We start from the raw sequence: 26,220 nt of genomic DNA on the forward strand, positions 1-26,220 counted from the left end.
CAAAAAAAAAAAAAACATTACTCATATGTTAGGAGCAAAATTCGAACCAAATTACAGTATCTTATGAAGTAGAGCTCCTTTGGCTGATGAACTATTTATTTTGAGTTTGATGGCATTTTAAGATAAGAGACATCACTTCATTACTAGTTGACCTCCCACAGCCTCCCTTTGAGCCTCTTTGAACAATCTATCATACAACAACACTATTCAACCCGTCTTCTATCTCCAACAGAACTATCCCCCAGCATAGACTGACGGTGAAACCGACCTGAATATTCCACTATACGAGCTTGAGAACATACATTTCAGCAACTTTCAAAACGGAAGAAGACTTCATTGCCATACCGCAACGCAGATTGGCGGTCGTCCACCAAGCGTTTCTAACAGGCTTTTTAACTTCATGATGAAGGCCGATTTTACCGTCGGAATGGTTTTTCATCCTCGAAAGGTAAGTCAATGAGAGTAGCATTACCATAGAATTCCTCTAGGTTGTAGAAAGCTCTTTGTGGGGGAAGAAATAAGTGGACAACTACATCACCTGTAAAGAGGAAACAAGTACAAAATAATAGATGCCATTTATATTTCGGCTTAAAACAAGGAAAAAATAAATTCAAAAGCTTCTCCCAGGAGGAAATAATAAGCACTGCACTTGTGATCCCCAATGTTATTATGTTAACAATGGTATCTTCCTCATCCTAATAAAAACTTTTATTCAGCATGTGTTTGAATGCAAATATAGGAGAACGAGGAAAGGAAGGGGGATGGAGTCATAAAGGGGAGAGAAACGAAGGAAAGGGAAGGTGAGGGGGAATGGAGGTTGTGAGTTTTCGTCCAAATCATTCCTATGTAAAAGGGAAAGGGAGGAGAGGGGAGGGAAGTCAAATAAGAACGGAAAGGGAGGCGAGAGGGAATAAAGTACGTGTTTTTCCTTCAAATCTCTTCTATGTTGGAGGGATCCTAATTTGCCTTAGAGGCCTGTTTTCCTCCAACCCCATTTGTTAAACAAGAGAAACTGTCTCCCTCCCAACCCCTCCATGAAACAAGCACTTGATCTTTCTGGAGGGATGAAATTAGGGAGTTATTCGGCATTCCTATTTTACATTTGTTGACAACTTTTCATACAAATAATTCCAAGAATAGCTTTTTATTTATCCTCTTGTAACTGTAGTACAGATAATCGATGTTTGATAGGTGGTAAAGAGTATAAGACACAACATATACTCTGTATTTTCTACAAGCTTAGCATATTCAATATGACATGTTTTCCATTTGCTTAGTTGTTGATAAGCAAACCAACAGATATTAAAGAAGGAAGATGATATTATGCTTTGCAAGAAACCGTCTCTCCACACCCAACGCCCGTTAAATTCAATCAACTGACCATCACCCATTCTAGCTACCTGCCTCCCCATCTTTTCCCTAATAGCATCAGCCATACACCTCTATCCTTCAGACCTTCTGATGTAAAATCTAGTCGATTTTATGGATTTAAACAGTACGTTGGACTGTTCGATTTTGTTGTAAAACACGCAGCGGACTATTAGACTTTTTATTTGATTTTATATGTTTTTGAACGAAAATTAAGAGGATATGACGTGAATAAACTCTCCTCCCTCGCAAGGAACTCGAACTCACACACGACTGGGTTTTGTGACTCTCACCTCGCAAGGATCAACCACACTCTAATCTCTCCCTCGCAAGAAAGAAATAAGACTCTCAAAGCTCGCAAGCAATAAGCAACAAGAAAACTTGTATTAATCTCTAAACTTGAATGAATAAAACTGAATACAAAAGTCCCTATTTATACTATAAGGAAACCGACCTCCCTTCCCTAAACTTCCTTAACTTGTCCTAAACTGATTAGGAAATTCGACCCATATTATGGCAAATTGCCTTATTACAATCTTGCTAAGATTAGGAAAGAAACTACAAGGAAATAACAACACTACCTTAAATTTATTGACTAGAATTAGGAAAGCAAAAATAAAGAAACTAATAATCTTAAACACCTCCATCAAAGACCGACCTTGACCCTCCTTGGTTGGCGTGTTGACTTAGACGGACTCCAACCCGTCACCTTGACTTCTCCATGCTATCATATTCACGATACTTGAGCCCATTTTGAAACCTTCAGAAATGTGAGTTACATTTCGACTAATTAAGACTTCATTTTCATTTTCTTCGAGTGCTCCTGCATCATTCTCCCCTTCTTTTTGAGAATTTGACCTCAAATTTTCGTCATCTAAGTATGGTGACAAATCTCCAACATTGAATGTCGCACTTACACCTCCATACTCACTTGGCAATTCTAACTTGTAGGCATTAGTCCCATAGCTTTCAAGTATCTTGAATGGTCCATCGGCTCTTGGCATCAACTTATTCTTCCTCTTGGATGGAAAACGTTCCTTCCTTAAGTGTAACCATACTAAATCCCCAACTTTGAAAACAAGTTGCTTTCGATGTTTATTTGCTTTCTCCTTGTATCTAGCATTGGCTTTCTCGATTTGTGCTTTAACTTGCTCACAAACTCGAAAAAAAATGCGGCTTGTCTTTCCTTTGCTTCAAACTCAACACCTCTTTCTTTGGTATAGGAACCAAATCAATAGGAAGATACGGATTCACCCCATAAACAATCTCGAATGGTGATCTTCCCGTAGTCATCGATTGACGGCGTTCGGTTATATGCAAACTCGGCATGAGCTAACTTAACATTCCAATCTTTCGTACTCTTGCTAACCAAACCTCGTAACAAGCTTCCCAAAGTTCTATTAGTCACCTCGGTTTGTCCATCTGTTTGTGGATGATGAGAAGTACTAAATAACAACTTCGTTCCAACCAATCTCCATAATGTCTTCCAAAAGTAGCTTAAGAACTTAACATCTCGATCCGACACAATAGTAAGCGGAATACCATGTAATCGAACAATCTCTTTGTAATAAAGTTCAAAGAATATTAGTAGCGTCATCGGTTTTATGACATGGGATGAAATGCGCCATCTTTGAAAATCGATCCACAACAACCATAATTGAATCCTTTCCTCTTTGAGTTCTAGGTAAACCAAGTATAAAGTCCATACTTACCTCATTCCACGGTTGTGTAGGTACGGGCAAGGGCGTATAAAGTCCCTTATTGAACGTACTCTTTGCCTTTTGACACACCACACACTTAGCCACGATCTCTTGCACATCTTTGCTCATCTTTGGCCAATAAAAATGCTCACTCAAAACATCATTAGTCTTGTTTACTCCAAAGTGTCCAGCTATTGCACCACCATGAGCTTCACGAATCAAAAGCTCTCGAATTGAACCGTTGGGAATACATAATCGATTGCCCTTGAGCAGGATAACCGTCTTGAACAAAGATATAACCCCGTTGGCTCAATAATCTCCTTAGCAAAATCTGGATCAGTTTTTGCTCTTTGATATGTTCAAACCCAAGCATTCTCGCATCTAACTCGATCAATAAAGTATGTCTTCGAGACAATGCATCAAAGAACAACATTAGAAGCTCTCGTCTTATACTTTGATGAGAAAGTAAAAGATTGTAGAAACTCAACCCACTTGGCATGTCTTTGATTTAACTTCTGTTGTCCATGAATATGCTTCAATGCTTCATGATCCGAATGTAACACAAATGGTTTAGGTCGCAAATAATGACCCCAATGATCCAATGCTCTCACAATTGCATAGAACTCCTTATCATAAGTCGAGTAATTCAATCGCGCACCACCCAACTTCTCACTAAAGTAAGCTCCGGTCGTTTATCTTGCACCAAAAACGCCCCAATCCCAACTCCACTCGCATCACACTCAACTTGAACAATTTGTCAAAATTAGGAAGTGTTAAAACAGTGCGGAGCTTAGTTTAGATTTTACCTCTTCGAATGCCTTCTCTCCACTAGGAGTCCATACAAACTCACCCTTCTTCGTCAACTCGGTTATAGGCGCCATGATTGTGATTGAAATTTTGAATAAATCTTCGATAAAACGAAGCCAAACCATGGAAACTACGAACCTCTGTTGTTGATTTAGGAACCAAGCCATGCCTTGATTGCCTCCACTTTGGACGGATCCATGCTTACACCATTCTCACCAACAATATACCCTAGGAACACCACGCTTGGCATCATGAATGTACACTTCTCCATTTTGCCATATAGTTTCTGTTTTCGTAGCATTTTAAACACTTCACGGAGATGTTCAATATGTTCCTCTTTGCTCTTGCTATAAATAAGAATGTCATCGAGATACACCACAACAAACTTGTTTAAGAACGGCCTCAATACTTCATTCATCAACCTCATAAACGAACTAGGAGCATTGCAAAGACCAAATGGCATAACGAGCCACTCATACAACCCTTGCTTAGTCTTGAATTTTGTCTTCCATTCGTCACCTTCACGAATTCTCATTTGATGATAGCCACTTCGTAAATCAAGCTTCGAAAATACTCGTGACCCACTCAACTCGTCTAACATATCATCCAACCTCGGCATAGGAAATCGATATTTTATTGTGATATTGTTAACGGCCCTACTATCAATACACATCCTCCAAGTCCCATCTTTCTTTGGAACCAATAGAGCTGGTACGGCACAAGGACTCAAACTTTCTTGAACATAACCCCTATCAATTAACTCTTGCACTTGTCTTTGTAATTCTTTTGCTTCTTCGGGATTACAACGATAGGCTGGTTTATTTGGCAACCGAGCTCCCGGAATTAAGTCAATTTGATGTTCAATACCTCTTAAAGGAGGTAATCCAACCCAGTAATTCTTGGAAATACATCGCAAAACTCTTTTAATAGCCCTTGAACTTCACTTCGCTTCCTTCACCATTGGCTTCTAATTCACGAACCATAAGAACATAGGTCGGTTCTCCACGAGCTAGAACCTCTTCAATCTCACGAGCTTCCATAAATAAGCTCCCCTTCTTTGATTTGACTCCTTGATTTTATTAGGCGATAAAGGCTTCAAATTGAATGTTGTTTTGCCCTTGGTCACACTATATATGTTAGTTCTTCCATCATGTTCAACCTTTCGATCAAATTGCCAGGGTCGTCCCAATAGAATATGGCACGCACTCATAGGAATCACGTCGCACCAAATATCATCATTATAAGGTCCCAAACTCAAAGAAACTAATGCTTGCTTCCTTACTTGAATTCCATTATCCCCATTCAACCAATGCAATTTATATGGCTTATTATGATTCTTGGTTTGTAATTTCAGCTCATCAACTAACTCCTTTGACACAACATTGGTACATGATCCACTATCAATGATTAGATTGCAAATTTTAGAATGTACCTTGCAACGAGTGTGAAATATTTGCTCCCTTTGTTCACTTCAAGGAGTTGTTTCTACATGAAGATTACGAATTACCAAACACTCCTCTTCACTCAACGGATCAACATCATAAGCTACACCTTCTTCTTCGTCCTCCTCAATATCGACGGTTCGTGGACTATTCGGTTTGAATGAATCTTTGGAACTATGTTGCGCAATTCTTGAGCGGTGAGTGCTCTCTTTTGCGGACATTCATTAGCTATGTGACCATAGCCTTGGCATTTAAAACAGCGTCTTAATGAGTTACCCTTAGGTTCCACGACACCCTTACCTTTGTCCTTTACTTCTTCTGTCACAACTTCCTTTTGTTTGCTCGTTGTTGGTTTAGAATAAGAACTCGAGCCAGAACTTGCTCCTTTCGAATAGGTATAGGACTTCTTTGTTTTGTCTTGCTTTTCGAATTTTAGAGCCAAACGACACACATCGTCAAATCCATTGTAAATCTGAACTTCAACTTTGGACGCAAGTGATGGTATTAGACCCTTGATGAATCTTGCAACTCTAAGCTCTTCCTTTTCTTCAAGGTCACAAACAATCATCATCCTTTCGAATTCTTTAATATACTCGGCCACGGATGATTTTCTTGTGATAAAGATTGCAATTTTAGGTAATTTTCTTGCTCATAATCTCTTGGTAAGAATCTCCTCATAAGGTGCTTCTTAAGTTTCTCCCAAGTATCAATCTTGCTCTTCTTATCACGCTTTCTCTGTTTTTTCAAGTTTTCATACCACAACGATGCATATTTAGTAAGTTTTAGAATAGCTACTTTGAATTGCTTATGCTCATCGTATTCCTTGTATTCGAAAACTCGTTTCGCTTGCCTAATCCAATCCAAAAACTTTTCGGGATCCAAATCTCCATTAAAATCAGGTATGTCAAGTTTTAGACCTCGATCATCATCGTTTTTGTTCTCCTTTTTGGACTTGGAAACCGCATCATCAGAATATGATTCACGAGACCTACTACGACTTGGACTTCGTTCTCTACCTCGTCCAATTGGAAGGTTCTTCATCATATACTTTAGCTTAGCCATAGCTTGTTTCATCTCATCTAGTTGTTCTTGAATCGTGCCTCGAACCGTCACCAGGTGCCCTTCTTTGAATCGGCTTCTCCAAGCATCTTTACTTCCCAAGATTAACTTGTTAAGAAACAAATTAATAACCTTGCTCTGGTAACAAATTGATGTAAAATCTAGTCGATTTTATGGATTTAAACGAAGACGTTGACTGCATTCGATTTTGTTGTAAAACACGCAAGCGGACTATTAGACTTTTTATTTGATTTTATATGTTTTTGAACGAAAATTAAGAGGATATGACGTGAATAAACTCTCCTCCCTCGCAAGGAACTCGAACTCACACACGACTGGGTTTTGTGACTCTCACCTCGCAAGGATCAACCACACTCTAATCTCTCCCTCGCAAGAAAGAAATAAGACTCTCAAAGCTCGCAAGCAATAAGCAACAAGAAAACTTGTATTAATCTCTAAACTTGAATGAATAAAACTGAATACAAAAGTCCCTATTTATACTATAAGGAAACCGACCTCCCTTCCCTAAACTTCCTTAACTTGTCCTAAACTGATTAGGAAATCCGACCCATATTATGGCAAATTGCCTTATTACAATCTTGCTAAGATTAGGAAAGAAACTATAAGGAAATAACAACACTACCTTAAATTTATTGACTAGAATTAGGAAAGCAAAAATAAAGAAACTAATAATCTTAAACACCTCCATCAGCACCGACCTTGACCCTCCTTGGTTGGCGTGTTGACTTAGACGGACTCCAACCCGTCACCTTGACTTCTCCATGCTATCATATTCACGATACTTGAGCCCATTTTGAAACCTTCAGAAATGTGAGTTACATTTCGACTAATTAAGACTTCATTTTCATTTTCTTCGAGTGCTCCTGCATCACCTTCATTATGATTTGACCAAGTTTCTGCAAAAATTCCATCTCACCATCATAGCATCCCTCATCTCCAGTTCCATTTCTAGTCGAGTCAAAAATTCACTGTGTTTTGCTTTTCATGTATGATGAAATGAAACAAAATGTCTCATTAGCAACTCAACTCACTTCTTTCCTTATAGTGAAGAAATCAGTAGGAGTTAGTCACACAATTTTCATTATGCGTCATCTGAAAACAACACTAGGAAAGAGTTGCGTCCATTCGACCCCTCATAGCCTTCTCCTACATAATCCCTGGATTGCCTTCTTCTTTGTCTTTATTATGTATTCAATTTCATCTCCATCTGCACTCTTAAAAACCTAGTTTCTTCCTTATCAATTAATATTGTATAGTTAGCTTTCTTCAGCAGATAAGAGAGTAGTATATCTTATATTACGGCTTAACATCAGTTTCTTTTTCCCCAAGGAGTAAAAATAAGGCAACAATAATAAACCAGTGCAGATCTTGACTAGCATTGGCAAGTTTAGAAGGTCCACACTTATGGAACCACACTCAAGCTAACTATGACTACTACACAGTCCAATCAAATATCCGGAATCCTAGAACTAGATACTCTTTAGGTCCTTGCACCAAGGTTCAAAGTAGACAAGTGAGATGTTAATACAAATAGAAAATCATTAACAAAAAGAAAAGAACAAGGATTTTATTCCTATGTCAGTTAATCACTCTGTATTAGCCATTGGCATGATATAATCAGTTATTTACCAAAAGAAGGGTTGTGTACTAAATTTTATAATGACAGTATATTTGCAATACTAGCTGCTCTGTTATAACTTAATTATAGTCTACCCAACATAAACAAAAGATTAAACAGTTTGCTATTCACATGCAACTTCCCATCTTTTCTACCTGTCAGCATTAGTCACACACCTCCTTCCTTATACATATTAATGGTAATAAGACTGTGTGTGTCTAATTCTACATCATGAAAAATTATGAATATTGGTTTAATTGTTTTTCTGGTTTAATGTCTAAATTTTAAGTTAAACCCATTTTAGAATTTTCTTGTGAAAAACAAAAACAAATGTTTTCTTTTTTCTCTCCTTCACTACTCTATCCATGGCTTCCATGCATTTTCCCATCTTCATTTTTATTGAAGAGCCCGTTTTGCAACTGCCCTATCCGACTCATATCCTGTGTCCGTATCCGTCTCGGGTCATGTCCACACGGGTACGGCGGGGTGAAATAAAAACTCCGAGCATCATACAATATCCAATAATTAAGTTTTGTCAACCAATGTGAGATCATTTTAACTTATGACAGACGGAACAATAACAATAATAATAACAATAACAATAACAATAACAATAATAACATAAACGGTTTTTCTATCCTATGCCCACCAGGCATAGGATAAGAAATCCAAAAAGGAAAGAATTAAATGATGTTTTTATGGGAAATTGCAATACCCTATTACTTTTATTTTTCTTTACAAGAAATACATTTAATTCTTTCCTTTTTGGGTTTCTTATCCTATGCCTAGTGGGCATAGGATAAAAAAACCCATAAAACAATAATTGGCGGATTTAGTAGGTCAATATGTAAGTAACTAGGGCTGAACAAAAAATCCGATATCCGAACCGATCCGAATCCGATCCGATTTTTTGGATATCCGAAATTTCGATCGGATATCCGATCCGAAACTTTTGGTATTTGGATCGGGTATGGATATTAGAATGAAAATGTTTGGATATCCGATCCGATCCGAAAATATATTTTTCTAGTATTTACTGTTTTTTCTTGCCATTTATGACCAATTTTTTAATTAAACGAGTGTGTTTAGACTGTAGTTCTTATACTTAGAGTGTTTAGAATTATCCTACGTTGTAGTTTGGACTATAATTTTAAAATCGTTCCATTTTTTTCATGTTATTTTTTTAACTTTTAGCGTTGTTTTAAGTATACTTCTTTAATAGCACACTTTTATTTGATACAATAACATTAAAAAGTACCAAAACTATGTTAGTTGTACCTAAATTTTATGTCGAGATCATTGGAGTAAGAAAACAAAAGAAACTCATCATGGAAGACGATGAATTCGATAGTGTATTAAACTCAATTTTATGGATATACGATAGATATCCGCATCCGATCCGATTACTTTGGATACCCGAAACATTGGATATCCGAAAGATTTGGATCGGATATGGATATCTGCCGTCAGGATTTTCAAATCTGGATATCCGATCCGAGCTAACACGTTGGTAAGTAACCTTACCTCAATCTAACCAAAGTTAGTGGAGATTATCAATCAATCACACACTATACAAACAGGAAATACTCTGAATAGGCACACACGAAAGTCCAAAGCAAATAAGAGACACGTGGATACTTGATTTAATAACTATAGTATGCTATCACCATCATATCATATCAAAGTTTTTTAACACTTGCTTAAGATGGAGGTACTATGGACGATAGGCCGTGAGTTTAAATACCACTCCCCTTTATCGTAGTGTCCATGTGGCTCCTTGACGGTAAAAACAACACGTCCCATTGATGAGCTCCTATTTCTACACTTGTTTGGCATCATTTGAAGCTCATTTGGTAACATTTGGGAACGGTTTTGACAATTTTAACGTCATTTGACCAATTCCGAGTGCTTTATCATTTAACATGGTTTCTAATGAAGAATGAGGTGCCAAGAGACCAAGAGAAGCATCAAAGGAAGGGTGAAGAACAAGCATTGAAGAAACATCATGAGAAAGCCTTCCAAGGATCAAGCAAGCAACGATTGAAAAACGCGTTCAAGGACCCTTCTCGCACGGTGCGAGTTTTCTGGGTTTGTGCCGTTTTGTATTACGGGCTTTTCTTATGTTAAGCGCATGATTATTAGGTTATGTTAGGCTATATATAGGATGTTTTCCTCTAGGTTAAGACATCTTATGTTCAATTTTAATTAATCAAGTTGTAATTTTGGGAATTGATCATCTTTTTTATTGGGTTTAGATCTACAATTGAGAACTAATCTCCTCATCTTAATCCGGCTCAAAGGTGTAATCTTTGGTTGTAAGACTACTTAATCTTTCTTTAATATTTATTATCATTGTTAATCCTTTGTGTTTATTGTTTGAATTTTGGAAACCTTGTTTATATTAAGTAATTAAGTGTGATTTCCATGTTACTTAATTAATCAAGTTCCTTAATTTATTGTTGTTGGGATTATTAAGTGTGATTTCCTTGTAATCTCATCTTTGCAACACCTTGTTATTATGCTAATGAATGTGATTTCTTCTTGGCTCAACTAGCAAGTAAAGGATTAACTTGTAATTAGGCATTAATCGTGATTTCATTGTGTCTAATTACCCCTATTGAATCTCTAGTGCTCATATCTTCTTGTTAATTTGACCAATGTATGTGATTTCTACTTGGTAGAATTGATAAGTTGGGTTATTTGATTAAGTGCGATTTCCTTGTCATTTGGTCATTATTAAGGAGATTTAGAAGATTTATCTTCACAATAGGATGATAATATATAATTAAAGGATTGATTTTGTGGTTTTATTAACTAAAGTGTCTCACTTTATTGAGTCGGATTAAGTCTCTCTCAAATTTGATAAATTTCCATCTCAAAACTTGCTTGTTTAATTACTTGTTGCTTACTCTTGTTTGAATTGTGCTTTGTTTTTGTTACTTTTGAAAACCAAACCAAAACCCCCTTTTTACATACTTGTTGTTTAATTTGTCACAATTGTTCTACTTGCTCTATTTAATTATATATATTATCACTCTACTAGTTTAGAATTAGTATTAATTAGTACGTATTGTGGTATATAAATTAATAATTTGGCCGTCTTAAATAGCGACGTTTTAGGCGTGTCAAATTTTGGCGCCGTTGTCGGGGAAGGTAACGGTTTTGCTAGTGTTTTTGTTGGTGTTTTTAGAATAGTTGTGTTAGTTAATCTTTGTTCATTGTTGTTAGTGTCTTGTTCATTACTTGTGTGAACCTTTTTTATTGTGTGCTCTTGTGTAGAATTGTTTATGGTCAATACTAGGAACTCAAGTGAGCCACTTTTTCCATTTAACCCGGAGATTCAAAGATCACTTGCTTGGATAGGAGGAGGTATGAGTATTGGTATTGGGAGAGGTTGAAACAACTTCTTGCTAGTTGTCCATACCATGGGTATGCCGACCACGACCTACTCTTGAACTTTTGTGGTGGTCTCCTTGAAGATGATGCTAGGATGATTAAAGCCGCTACACAAGGAGGGATTGAATACATGTCGGTCCAAGAAGCAAATGAGTTGATTGAAAGATTGGTAGGAAGTTCTAGGAATTTCGGGAGGAGAATTAGGAAGGCAAGTGTGGCATCTTCTTCAAGGCAAAGCTCGAACCATATGGAGGAAAAAGTTGATTTTCTTACCAATTTGGTCAAGGAACTTGCAAAAGGGAATGAGAGTGCATCTCATGTGAAATTTTGTAGTCATTATAATGATCCAACTCATCCCACCGATGGGTGTCCATCTTTGCAAACGGAGGCAATTGAAGCGGTGAAGGCTATTGGGTTTAGGAAGTTTGACCCATATTCCAACACTTACAAGGTGGAAATCTCATCCAAATATGGGTTGGGGGGAAACTAAAATCAAAACCAAAAGGGATCCTCAAATTCCTCATTTAAAAAGCCGAATCAAAATCAAAACCAATCACAAAATTCCTTGGAAGAGATGATTAAGACACTTGCTATGAATCAAGTGGCAATGCAAAAAGAAAGCCAAATCTTGCAAAAAGAAAGTCAAGCCTTGCTACAAAATACCAAGGAATTCCAAAACACCGTGCTTCACCAAAATCGGCTCACCGATTCTAGGATTAGTAACCTTGAGACCCAAGTTGGTCAAATTCTCAACACACTCACTTCACAACCCACTCAAGGAGGGAGCCTCCCTTCTCACACAATTCCTCCACCCACCAAAGAACAAGCAAAAGCGGTCTCTTTGAGGAATGGTAGAGAGTTGGTAGAGGCACCCAAGGCTCCTAAGAAATCAAGGCCACCTCCTATTGTTCATGAAGTGGAGGATGTAGTTGAAGATGAAATTGAAGTGGTAGTGGAACATGGGGAACCATCTACACCTCAACAAGTGAGGATCAATGAACCACTTCCGGAATAAGAGCCACAAGCTCCATTTCCAAGTGCTTTGAATGACACAAGGATAATTGACAAGAAGACTTCAAACCTTTACGATATCTTTCGTAAAGTGGAGGTAAACATTCCACTTATTGATCTTCTTAGTGGTGTGCCAAGCATGTAAAGTTTTTGAAAGAGTTGTGCACTACTAAGAGGACCAACCAGGTAAAAAGCATGAAAAAGGTAAGGGCTAGTGAACATGTGTCGGCAATGTTTCAAAAACGTTTGCCACAAAAATGTAGTGATCCGGGCATGTTCACCATCCCTTGCAAAATTGGTGACTTGGATTGTCAACATGCTATGCTTGATTTAGGTGCATCTATTAATGTCTTGCCCACTTACCTTTATGAGTCTCTCAAGTTAGGACCTTTGAAACCGACTCGTACGGTCATCTCTTTGGCCGATAGGTCTAATATCTACCCTAAGGGAATTGTTGAAGATGTCTTGGTAAAGGTGGGGGATATGCTTTTCCCCGCCGACTTCTATGTAATTGAAATGGAACCAGAGAAAGGCTCCACTCCCATGTTGTTGGGTAGGCCTTTCATGAGAACTTCCAACACCAAGATAGATGTGTCTAGTGGACGTCTTACAATGGAGTTTGAAGGGCAAAAGATTGAGTATAGCATACATGAGGCAATGAAATACCCAACCGAGACTTCCTCTTTGTGTTTTCTTGAAATTTTTGAACCAATTGTCCAAACCGTGTATGAATTGTGTAAAATTGACACATTAGATGTTGCTTTAACTAATGGAATGGTTGGAGAGGATATGGGGTATGCTTTGTCTTGTAATTTGCAGGGAACTATCCAAGAATTAGAGGAAAATCCGCCAATGGAAGAATGGAAAGAGAAGGAAGCAATCCGGGAGGCAGCAGGCAATTCGCACGATGAGAAAAAACAGGGCCAAAATCTCGCACCGTGCGAGTTCTCCTCTGCCCAAGATTTTTGCTTCCTTTCTTTCACTTTGTTAGAAGAGCTACCGAAGGAGAAACCCGTTCCTTTTATTGTTAAGGCTCCTATTGTTGAAATAAAGCCCCTACCAAGCCACTTGAAGTATGCTTTTCTAGGAGATGAAGAAACTTTACCGGTAATTATTTCAAGCAAGCTTTCAAGGGAGCAAGAAGAGGCTCTCATCCGAGTTCTTAAGCAACATAAGGAAGCGATTGGGTGGACAATGGCCGACATCAAAGGTATTAGTCCCACTTTATGCATGCACCGGATTCTTGTGGAGGAAGAAGCCAAACCCGTTCGCCAACCACAAAGGCGTTTGAACCCTCCAATGATGGATGTTGTGAAGAAGGAGGTACTCAAACTCCTTAATGTAGGTATGATCTATCCTATCTCCGATAGTCAATGGGTTAGTCCAACCCAAGTTGTCCCAAAAAAATCCAGGCTAACGGTAGTCGAGAATCATGAAGGTGTTTTGATTCCCACTCGAGTTCAAAATGGGTGGCGAGTATGTATCGATTACCGTAGGCTCAATGCCGTGACACGAAAAGATCACTTCCCGCTTCCCTTCATGGATCAAATGTTGGAGAGGTTAGCGGGAAAAGCTTTTTATTGCTTTTTGGATGGCTACTCGGGTTACTTTCAAATTCCAATTGCACCCGAGGACCAAACAAAAACAACTTTCACATGTTTCTTTGGAACGTTTGCCTATAGAAAGATGCCTTTCGGTCTTTGCAACGCACCGGGAACGTTCCAAAGGTGCATGATGAGCATCTTTTCGGATCATGTGGAGGACTTTATTGAAGTATTTATGAACGATTTTACCGTTCATGGCCAATCTTTTGAGGATTATTTGAGTCATGTCACTTGGGTCTTGCAAAGATATATTGATACCAACCTCGTTCTCAACCATGAGAAATGTCATTTCATGGTTGATGAAGGGGATTGAGGTTGATAAGGCCAAGGTCCATACCATTCGTACCTTGCCATATCCAACGAATGTGCGTGAAGTGAGATCTTTCTTAGGTCATGCCGGGTTCTACCGTCGTTTTATCAAGGATTTCTCCAAGATTGCCGCTCCTTTATGCAAGCTACTTTAAAAGGATTGTGAATTTATCATGAGTGAAGAATGCAAGGAAGCTTTTGATATGCTCAAGGAGAAACTTATTTCGGCACCTATAATTCAACCTCCCAATTGGAATGAACCATTTGAGATAATGTCGGACGCAAGTAATTATGCCCTTGGCGCGGTACTTGGCCAAAGGGTAGGAAGAGCGCCTCATGTTATCCAATATGCGTCGACAATGATGAATGAGGCTCAAAGAAACTATACCACTACCGAGAAAGAATTCCTTGCGGTAGTGTTTGTTTTGGAGAAATTTCGACCTTATATTCTTGGAGCCAAGGTGGTCATCATCTTCACGGATCATGCCGCCTTAAGGCAATTGGTGAACAAGAAGGAGTCCAAACCCCGTTTGATGCGATGGGTATTACTCTTAAGTGAGTTTGATATTGAGCTCAAAGACAAGAAGGGCACAACTAACACGGTGGCGGATCACCTAAGTAGAATTGTGCAAGAAAAACCTAAAGAAGTCTTGGAATCACCAATACAAGCCTCATTTCCGGACGACACACTTCTAACATTGTCTTCCATTGAGCCATAGTATGCCCATATAGTCAACTTCTTGGTTTTACAAGAGTTTCCAAAGGGTCTTTCTCGTTCCCAACGGGATAAGATCAAGAGTGATGCTAAATATTATGTGGGGGATGACCCATACCTTTGGAAGTTTTGTGCCGACCAAATCATTAGGAGATGTGTCCCGGATACCGAAGTCATTCCAATTCTTAAATCTTGTCACGAATATGTTTGTGGTGGGCATTTTGGAGCCAAGAAAACGGCTAGGAAAGTCTTGGAAAGTGGTTTCTTTTGGCCCACACTATTCCGGGATGCTCATGCTATGGTGAAGACATGTGATAGATGCCAAAGAGTTGGCAACATTTCAAGAAGAGGAGAAATGCCACAAACTCCAATGATCTATTGTGAAATATTTGATGTGTGGGGTATTGACTTCATGGGACCATTTCCCGCATCTTGTGGTAACATTTATATACTTTTGTCGGTGGACTACGTCTCCAAGTGGGTGGAGGCTAATCCGTGGAACTCATTTTTGCAACAAAGCCATTAGAGCTCTACTCAAAAAGTATGGGGTAATTCACAAGGTATCCACCGCCTATCACCCTCAAACCAACGGTCAAGCCGAGGTTTCTAATAGGGAGATCAAGGCTATCCTTGAAAAGACGGAGAATCCCGACCGCAAGGATTGGAGTTTGAGGTTGAATGATGCTTTGTGGGCATATCGCACGGCCTACAAAACACCAATCGGGATGTCACCTTACCGCTTACTTTTTGGGAAACCGTGTCATCTACCCGTGGAACTTGAACATAAGGCTTATTGGGTGGTCAAGTCATTCAACTTGCAAATGAGTGAAGCGGGACTTCATCGGAAACTTCAACTCCAAGAATTGGAAGAAATTCAAAATGATGCTTATGAGAATGCTTCCATTTACAAGACAAGAACAAGAGCATGGCATGACAACATGATTTCAAGAAGAGTGTTCCAAGTGGGAGAGAAAGTCTTACTCTTTCAAAATCGGCTTAGACTTTTCTCGGGGAAATTGAGCTCTAGATGGATGGGACCATATGAGGTGGTTCGTGTTTTCCCATATGGAGCAATCGAGATCAAATGCTTAAAGTCCGGGAAAGTTTTGAAAGTGAACGGTCAAAGGCTAAAGCACTATCATGAGGGAATTGAAATGGGTGAAGTGGGAACACTCCACCTTGTTGATCCAATTTATGCAAATTAATGAAGATGCAACTTTGTCGAGCCATCGACGTTAAATAAACGGCAAAAGTTTGTAAATATTTCTTCCCTTACATATTTAATTTCCGCATTTCATTGTTTTCATCGCATTTTTGCATATTTAATTTAATTGCATCATTTAATTATTGCATTATAAATTAATTCACTTGCATTTTCATTAATGTTTTGGCATGTTAGAATGTTTTAATGTGTGTGTTAGTGTATAGGATAACAACTCAAGGGCATGTGTGAAGAAAGGAAGGAAGAAATATGTGTAAAAGAATTGGCTAAGTTGAAGAATTAAGCAACAAAAAAACCGAGTCCAGCAGGCAACTCGCACGGTGCGAGTTTTCAGGGTCCATTCCATTTCTCGCACCGTGCGAAAAATCAAATTCCACCTGTTTTCAGCACGACTTCCTTCAACTTTCCCTATTGTTCTTCCCCAATTTTCACAACATTCACTCTCTTTCTTCATCCTAACCCTAACCCACTCAAAATCACCCTTCAAATCCTTCACAAATCATCAAATTCAAGCATTTAACTTCCAATATTCATCAATCTTTATCACCCAACATCAATTTGGGAGGAAATTTGCGGCAAATCAACCCTTACCAGTCACGAAAAATCGGCCTAGGGTTTGTTCGTGTTCAACTTTGAAGATTTTTGGGTTTGCAATTGGATTAGAGGGCTAATTGGGAGCTTTCTTGTGTAGTATTCATCATCCAACAACAATTACAAGAATCAAAGGGAGGTATAAACCTTATTCTTATTCTTGTCATTTCAAGTTACCAAAATTTCGAATTTACTTAGTGAAAATCGAAAATTTTGTTGTTTAATTGTTGTTGTTTTAGCCCATAAACAATTTCTATACTTGTGAGGTGCATTTTATTCAACAAACAACTAGTTAGCACATCACTCTTTTAGTGCATACTAGGTGTTTGTTCATTTGCCTCAACCAAAAATCCTTTTCGAACTTGGTTCTTTTCTGGAAAATTTGGTGTAAGAATGGCAAAAGGTAAAGCTTCCGAGGCTTCCTCCTCACAAGGACCCAAGGGAGCCTCGGCTTTTGATGACAATGAGTACTCGGGAAAGGAGGGCCTCCGTGACAAAGCCCTCCAAAATTGGAAAAAGTTTGCTTCGGTGTCAACCGTAGCACAAACTAAGTTCCTTGATGAAAATGTCCTTATCGGGTTGGGAATGCTCTTAGAAAAGGTCAGGCTAGAGTCTATTATTGGGCAAGCCGCCTACACTCGGAGAGGTGTTACCTTTGAATTTCTCTCCACCTTGGAGAAAGTGAAGTTGGGGAGGGATAAAACCCCGGGAATCAAGTTCCGGGCATGTCGACTTGTCCACACAATGACTTATGACCAAGTGAGGGAGGCCCTCCACATCACTAAAGCCCCTATAAATGAACCCACTAACAAAAAGAAATTGAGTGAATTTTGGAACAACATAACGGGGGATGTGAGGCACGGAAATTCAAAGAACACAACCCTTCCCCACCCCATTTTGCGCATCTTGAGCCGTCACATAAACACAAACTTTTTGGTCATGACCGAACCCACCAAGATGAACTACCTCCAACTACAATGCCTTTGGTCCATGACCCCGGAGGGGAGGGGGATACCGGATTGGGTTGATTTGTTTGTGAGAGGTTGCCTTGAGTTACAAAAAGAATCAAAGGGAACCATTTTTATCGGGGGTATGATTGAGATAATTGTGGCAAAGACGGGTGTACCATTCCCACCTAATGCATGGACACTTAGGGTAGTTGCCTCATGGACTACAAATTCTTAACAAAAGCAAACATGCTTGAGGTTGTGGACTGAATCGCCCCCTTGGTGATCTGGTGTATGGGTGGGAAGAACTACAAGTATTACATGTACTTACCCCGTCCCCCAACTCACCCTTGCACCCTTGGGTTGGGGAAGTGGCCAAGACTTTTACATGCCCCCCGATGACGAGTTTGTGGACCTTTGGGTTGATAGAGCCGATGTAGTTGAACCCGACAATGAGGAAGGTGAAGAGCAACCACAATGGGGGGGAGCTCTAACTTATGGTGACATGCCACATGTTGATGCACCATTTGATGAACCAATGCCAAATGCTCCTTTTGAAGAACCCCACTTCACTCCACCTCACATGCCACAAGAACCGCCACAACAACATCCTTTCATGGCACCACAATTCAACTACCCGGCTTTCCAAACATGGCAATCGGATATCACAAAACCGTGTAACAAACCTTGAGTCCACTGAGAACCGCTACCACCACTACCAAGAGGATATGGAAGAAGTGCGTTATGTCCAAAACGCAACTTTTGATATGGTGGCGGCCATGAATGCCCAACACATGCAACAATTCCCCACCCAATACCAAGGCTATGGTGAGACTCGAGTGGATGAAACAAGAGCCGAAATGGCAAGATTTCGAAGAAGAAGGGGAGGACCTCGGGGAAGTGGAGGTGCCTCGGCTCACACTCTTGAGCGGGTTTAGGGTGTTCACCTCACACTTTGGGGACAAAGTGAAGATTTAAGGGTGGGGTGGGCATGAGTTGGTAACATCATGTATATATTCATGCATCGTATTTCAATTCAAAAAAAAAAAAAAAAAAAAAAGAAAGAAAAAAAAAAGAAGAAAACCCGACTAGGATGAAAACCCGAAAGGGCATCCTAGGCAAAAGTGGGAAAGTGGCCGAGGCCGGAGTAAAAACCCGAAAGGGCACTCCGGGCAAAATGAAGAAAAAGAGTGCGAGCCACGAGAGTAGAGGTGAGGAAAAGAGCTAAACCGAAAACCCGAAAGGGCGGTTTAGGCAAAATGAGAGAATTAGGAAAAATTGAAAAATCTTGTCGACTCTTTGAAGCCTTGAAATCATGTCACATACATGACTACTTCCATTTGATGTTGGTGACATAAGTGGTGGAGCTCTAGAAGGCCGGAAGGGTAGGATAGAAGTGTATCAAGGCTAAGTGGGGGGTGTTTGAGGCCGAATCTTTAATTAGCGCTTGATGCACTTGGTGAATGAAGATGTTGAGTTGTGTTGTTTTGAATGAATGAATTGAGAAGCATGTTGGAGGAATTTGAGGTTGCCTAATTGATGTGTTAGGAGTCGCCTTGATGAATATGGCGACCGTTGAACCAAGCGGAGTGATAAGGGGGAGAAATAAGGAGAGTTGTTGTTGTTGTTGTTGGTGAAGAGTTGGTGATGAAGAATAGGTGAACTAGGATCATCTTAGAATGAGGGATGGCATAAGGAGGGCGAGTGAGGGAAGAGAGGTAAGCTTTGGAGGATTTTGGGTCACTTACTCACTTGTTGGAGCTTTGAAGAAAAGTGACCATGTGTTTTAGAAGAGGGGTGATATAAGAAGGAAGTGTGAGAGAAGTGAGGGGAATTAGGAGTGCCCATGCGGTTTTCTTAGCCGGGCGGTGATTAGACTTACTATAGTTTGCTCGGGACGAGCAAAGGGCTAAGTGTGGGGTGTTTGATGAGCTCCTATTTCTACACTTGTTTGGCATCATTTGAAGCTCATTTGGTAACATTTGGTAACGGTTTTTGACAATTTTACGTCATTTGACCAATTCCGAGTGCTTTATCATTTAGCATGGTTTCTAATGAAGAATGAGGTGCCAAGAGACCGAGAGAAGCATCAAAGGAAGGGTGAAGAACAAGCATTGAAGAAACATCATGAGAAAGCCTTCCAAGGATCAAGCAAGCAACGATTGAAAAACGCGTTCAAGGACCCTTCTCGCACGGTGCGAGTTTTCTGGGTTTGTGCCGTTTTGTATTACGGGCTTTTCTTATGTTAAGCGCATGATTATTAGGTTATGTTAGGCTATATATAGGATGTTTTCCTCTAGGTTAAGACATCTTATGCTCAATTTTAATTAATCAAGTTGTAATTTTGGGAATTAATCATCTTTTTGATTGGGTTTAGATCTACAATTGAGAACTAATCTCCTCATCTTAATCCGGCTCAAAGGTGTAATCTTTGGTTGTAAGACTACTTAATCTTTCTTTAATATTCATTATCATTGTTAATCCTTTGTGTTTATTGTTTGAATTTTGGAAACCTTGTTTATATTGAGTAATTAAGTGTGATTTCCATATTGCTTAATTAATCAAGTTCCTTAATTTATTGTTGTTGGGATTATTAAGTGTGATTTCCTTATAATCTCATCTTTGCAATACCTTGTTATTATGCTAATGAATGTGATTTCTTCTTGGCTCAACTAGCAAGTAAAGGATTAACTTGTAATTAGGCATTAATCGTGATTTCATTGTGTCTAATTACCCATATTGAATCTCTAGTGCTCATATCTTCTTGTTAATTTGACCAATGTATGTGATTTCTACTTGGTAGAATTATTAAGTTGGGTTATTTGATTAAGTGCGATTTCCTTGTCATTTGGCCATTATTAAGGAGATTTAGAAGATTTATCTTCACAATAGGATGATAATATATAATTAAAGGATTGATTTTGTGGTTTTATTAACTAAAGTGTCTCACTTTATTGAGTCGGATTAAGTCTCTCTCAAATTTGATAAATTTCCATCTCAAAACTTGCTTGTTTAATTACTTGTTGCTTACTCTTGTTTGAATTGTGCTTTGTTTTTGTTACTTTTGAAAACCAAACCAAAACCCCCCTTTTTACATACTTCTTGTTTAATTTGTCACAATTGTTCTACTTGCTCTATTTAATTATATATTATCACTCTACTAGTTTAGAATTAGTATTAATTAGTACGTATTGTGGTATATAAATTGTTAATTTGGCTGTCTTAAATAGCGACGTTTTAGGCGTGTCACCCATCATATAAGCTAGGACACCCCGGCAAAAAATATCACTATCGTAAAAGAGCCAACTCCGGTTCAAGGTCATGAAGTGTATACGTATCACTAGGCGATTCCTGGAGAAAATCCATAAATGGAATAGTTGGTTAACTTACCGAAATCTAGTAGTGCCCAGGAGTGTGGTTTTGAGTTGCCATTTGGAACTTTGCCAAACTTCTCTTCAGCGAGATCTGCCATCTTCATCCTGCAATAAGGAAGCAATACCTAAAATGGAGGCTAGAACATTTTGAATCATAGTGATCTGGCATATCATGGAATACAATGTGGATGAAGCAGCCTAAAGGATATTAAATACCTTATTGCATCAAGCTGCGGATGAGAAAAGGCAGTTGCAATGATGAAAAATCTAGTCCAGTACACTAGAGGCTTCACAAACAGAACTTTTATATCCTCAGCCTTGACATCATTTGCAACCTTGGCCATCGCCACAGCAACTGAACTGGTAAACAAGCAGTTAGTGCATACAAGTGCGAATGACTGGACTCGGCACTATGATAAAGTAACTAACTACACTGGTAAGAAAAAATACGCAACAGATAAAGCATCAATAAAATCAAAAACAACAACAACAACAACATCAGAGCCTTAATTTCAAAATGATTTGGGGTCGGCTGACATGAATCATCCTTTGGAACCGTCCATGGGTGAACGCACACCTCAATGCGAGAAAATAGAAAAGAAAAAGTGAAAAACAAAAGGAGAATTAAACATAATACAAAAGCCAGGTAAACTTATAGGTTTTAAATTCGAAGTCCGGATTTCTTTTAGAAAAACTTAGAATTTAAATTGAGAATAAAGATTAAAACGATTTTGAAAACTGAAGTAAAACTTAAGGGTCCGGAATACCTTAAAAGTGAACCAAGTATTAATATATAAGAAAGTTGTTGGTAAAAAGGGGTAATAAATCCGAAAAGAACAAATAATTTTTTTAAAAAATTAAATATCTCAAATAACGTCAAATACTAAAAATCCGCATGTATCATTGCCCTCCATTGTGCCCTCTCCGTCACCATTCCCTCATCAAGCCCGAGAAATTTCATATCGTGTTGTATCACTCACAGCTATGTCTGTTTTGGTCTACCCTCTACCCCTAGCAACCTTTTCTGTTGCCCAGGTCTCCAGCCTCATAACTGGTGCGTGCATAACAGATTCTTTTTTCCGCAATAAAGGAAACTCGAGGAGTCAAGATACGCTTTAAATACATGGTTCGCTGACATTTACTCTCATAAAAGGAGAAGCTATTACAAGCTTAAAATGTGAGACAATCATTAAAATACAATTAAGCATATTGAATGATTGCCTTCGTATTTTTTACGTTTTGAGAGTTAATGATTCTATATTCCTTTTCTTTGCAGGGGTGGGTGGCTTCACTTGTGTTTTCATAAAAGACATTAACAATGTCATGTCAAGATGTTGTAACAAAATATGAGAAGCATGAATGTAGCTTTGAAAATAGATGGCAACTTCAGCCATGATGAAACAGGCTTTTTAAAGGGAAAGAAGATCAGGGTCAGTCAGAGCCACTCTTACTAACAAGCGCGTATCAAAAGAAGAAGGCACAAAGCTTTACCAGGTTTACAGCAACAGACCGTCTAATAGCTTTACAGGTGAAATTGATTAGGAAATCTAAGCATTCCTTATATTCAAAGGGTCGAATCCCAACTCAAACAAGCTAGGTCAATAGTGTTTTTTGGAAGATTTAGGTCTTGGCTTTTATTGTAAACAGAGTAGATTGTAAATTATGACAACCTTTTCACGACCAAACGTCAATTTCTTTCATTATTTTTTCTTGAACGAGGTCGTCGCATTGTGTTCGTCCAAAAAGAGCAAAAATATCTACATAAACAGCCTTCCTACTTCTAAAAGATAAATATCTCACGTCTATATTCCTAATTTACTAAAAGATTGGAAACACAACTCTCACACACGCTAGCAAAACATTTGTACATCCACAGACATTAGGAATTTGATGTGTATGGGAATAGCCTGTTCATCCCTCATTCTACGTTTAAAAATTCTTAGATTTCTCTTGTCCCTTGATTCCCCTACAATATATGTGAATTCTGCACATTCCAGTTTGCCAGGAAACAGAAAACATAGCACTTTTTCAAGCAACTTCCTCTGTTTTATTAGCAGTCAAGCCTATAAATTTAATGGAGAGAATAAACCAACGAGGCAGGACACACCCACTGTTCCTCTCGAAATGCAGTCAGCTGACGCCAAGCTAAGAGATGAGTATTACATTCACTGCTATTCCAGCAGATGAAGTAAATGTTCAGACATGGTCAGTAGTACGCCTATGCTGCTGTAATATCTCACAAGTAATCCTCTCCAGATACATAGTTTACCAAAAATCTTGTAACTTGAAAGAAATTTAGACTTACAACTATGCGAGTATCAACAGGAATGATTTTCAATCAGAATTTCCGTAGCCTCCGTTCAAGTACTCATTTTCTCACAATTTACTGACCTCAATATGGGATTATCAATATTCACTAGAAATGATATCCAGTGAAAATACCCAAAGGGTTTCCCTTCCATATATGCATGTCCTCACAAATTTGTTGTTTACAAAATACAGATGGATCATGTAAGTTCATCTAGTAAATTCCCGAAGGGTTTCCATTCCACTGATATGGAGCTTTTCTAAAATGAACATTCCAAGTATATTCTTCACAAAAAGTAACAGCACAAATCGGTGAATTATAAAAGTCGGACAAACAGTAAAAATAAGGAAACAAAAATAGAAACATATGCCCAGGGTGACGACATAAACCATGACAGCTACTACTATGTACATGGCAGGAACATAAAACATAGCTGAACTATGTTCCGTATATTGGTCTTATCCATGAATCACGAGAGCTGGTTTGCTCCTTCAAGAACATGATTCACTTAAGAAATAATCAATTATAGGCCTAATTATTAATCAGGAACTCATCTAAGTCATGAACAGTTTACCATAGAATAACTATATGACAACAGTTGAACAACAAGGGAGGTTCATTTATACAAAACAAAAAAGGACGCAAAAGAAAAACGACGAAGGGGAAAGAGAAAAGGACGCAAAAGAAAAACGACGAAGGGGAAAGAGAGAAAGTCTTCCAGCAGAAGTACAAGCTTAGAGAGGCGAAATAAGAGATAAACATCATGGCAAGTGTTAAAAATAGTTTTAAAGGAGCAAGACGGACTCAGGTAATGAGGAACCGTGCGCGCCTCATAGAAACGAGGCGCATGATTAAGTGAGCAAATTTGCGTTTTTGAAATAATTGTTTTTTTTTTGGCAAAAATGTCCTTTTGGATTTTAAAGATGTCTAACATGTAAACGAGTAAAGAGCAAGGATAATGGGGAAAAAAGAAGGGCACAACAGAACTTATAAGGAAAAAAATGCTGAAATTGCAAAGTAGTGTGGCTTGCTAGATGCAACTTATCTTGAAGGCGCACCAGGGTGGTTTGGCTAGTGCATCACCTAGCTTTGGGCATAAGCACTCCCGAGGCATGCTACTAAGGTGGCAAGTCACTTTCATGAGCACAATCTTAGAGATACATCCCAACTAGGAGACATCTTTAAGATCCAACCAATATCACATGACAACACTGAACATAGGCAATGGGGGTAGAAACTAAAATGCATTGAAGAGGTGGCTTGCCTTATATCCCTAAATTTTAATACTCAAGAACCTATCTCTCTTACACTCCTCTATTATTAAAATCGAGGCATATATGAAACAATCTCGGTTGCTCACTGGAAAGGAATCTGATTTCGCTTTTAGGATTACAGTTTCAGTGTCTCTTTTTTGGATAACGCACCAATAAAGGGGAGATGTAAATAGCTAATTTTTTTTCATCAGCAACCATAAGAAAGAGACCCAATCAAAAAAACAAATAGATCTAGTCATGGAGAGTACTTCTACTTACATGATAAGCTCTCAGCATCATCATCAACTTCAGCAGTCACCGGCTTTTGATCCGTTCTGGTAAATACCACTTTTCCATACTTTTCAAACATGTCATCAGTGTCTTCACTAACATCCTGCAGAGCACAACCCTATTTGTCACTCTGCCACTAATGCACACAACCAAAACTCTGGCAGTTTCTTAAGTGAAAATTTAAAAGAGATAAGAGAGTATCATAGTTTAGGCTTTATCACCACTCACCAGTCACCCACCACCTTTAGCAACTAATGTCAATATTCAGCTGTATCACACCCATTAACACAAGCAATGCGTAAAAGACCCGGATACACCAGTGTTCATAACCAGTGGTGCGGTGAAGGGAAGGTAGGGCCCCCTCGCCCAGCAATGAAAATATGAATTTCTTTTGGTTTAAGTTTTCAATTGTTTGTTAATTTACCTGTATTGCATTGCTAACTCGGCCTCTCGCAATGTACTCCCTCCGTCGCGGTCATTTGTTTACCTTTTCCATTTTAGGTTTCAGTCAATTGTTTACCTTTCTATTGTAGGAATGGCTTTGATGAGCAATTTAATCCTCACTCAATTTGGTCCACTTGTCATCTAATAATTGGCCTCCTCTTTCCTTGGACTTTGTACCAAAACCAAAGGTAAACAAATGACCAGGACGGGGAGTATGTTTAAGAGTTAGCCCCTTAACCTCAAATCCCAACTCCAATTGTTCATAGGAATCATAGCTAATCCTAAAATACTCCGAAACTATTTGCAAATTAAATTACAAAAACAAAAGAACAAGAAACATTTACACTCTACGTATTCAACACTCAACACTTCATTTTCGACCGAAGAGTTGGAAACTAAGCAGAAAATAACCATATCCGACACTCTGATACCGTGTCATATAATGAAAAAAGAAAACAGAAAAAGAGCAGTAATCTTACGGAGCCAAGTGCAGTGCTACAAAACATGGAGGAATGGTCCCTAGAAGAAGGAGAAAGAGGAAGCTTCAACTCCTGAGATGTTTTAGAATAAGGAAATTCTCGAAAATCATAACGCATATGATTTGCTGCAACAAATCGTGGGTTAATTGTAGAAATTGAAACAAGGTTGAGCGCCATTTTATCAACAAGGTTAGCTTCCTTGATATTCGTTTCCTTCCGCAAATCAAATGAGATGTCCCCCTATTATCTACTCCCTTTTCC

The 26,220-nt window shown here is 38.7% G+C and overlaps 1 protein-coding gene across 1 annotated transcript; it reads right to left on the minus strand.

The window, feature by feature from the left end:
- On the minus strand, positions 1-26,220 carry LOC141634073 (protein Iojap, chloroplastic-like). The gene is made up of 5 exons (XM_074446374.1): positions 25,960-26,220; positions 25,025-25,139; positions 21,401-21,539; positions 21,201-21,289; positions 1-538 (listed from the first exon to the last, which is right to left on the minus strand). Exons 1-5 carry the CDS (start codon positions 26,134-26,136, stop codon positions 417-419), a joined length of 642 nt encoding a protein of 213 aa, XP_074302475.1. The 5' UTR covers positions 26,137-26,220; the 3' UTR covers positions 1-416.

Source organism: Silene latifolia, chromosome Y (genome assembly GCF_048544455.1).
Source record: "Silene latifolia isolate original U9 population chromosome Y, ASM4854445v1, whole genome shotgun sequence".
Lineage (NCBI taxonomy): Eukaryota > Viridiplantae > Streptophyta > Magnoliopsida > Caryophyllales > Caryophyllaceae > Silene > Silene latifolia.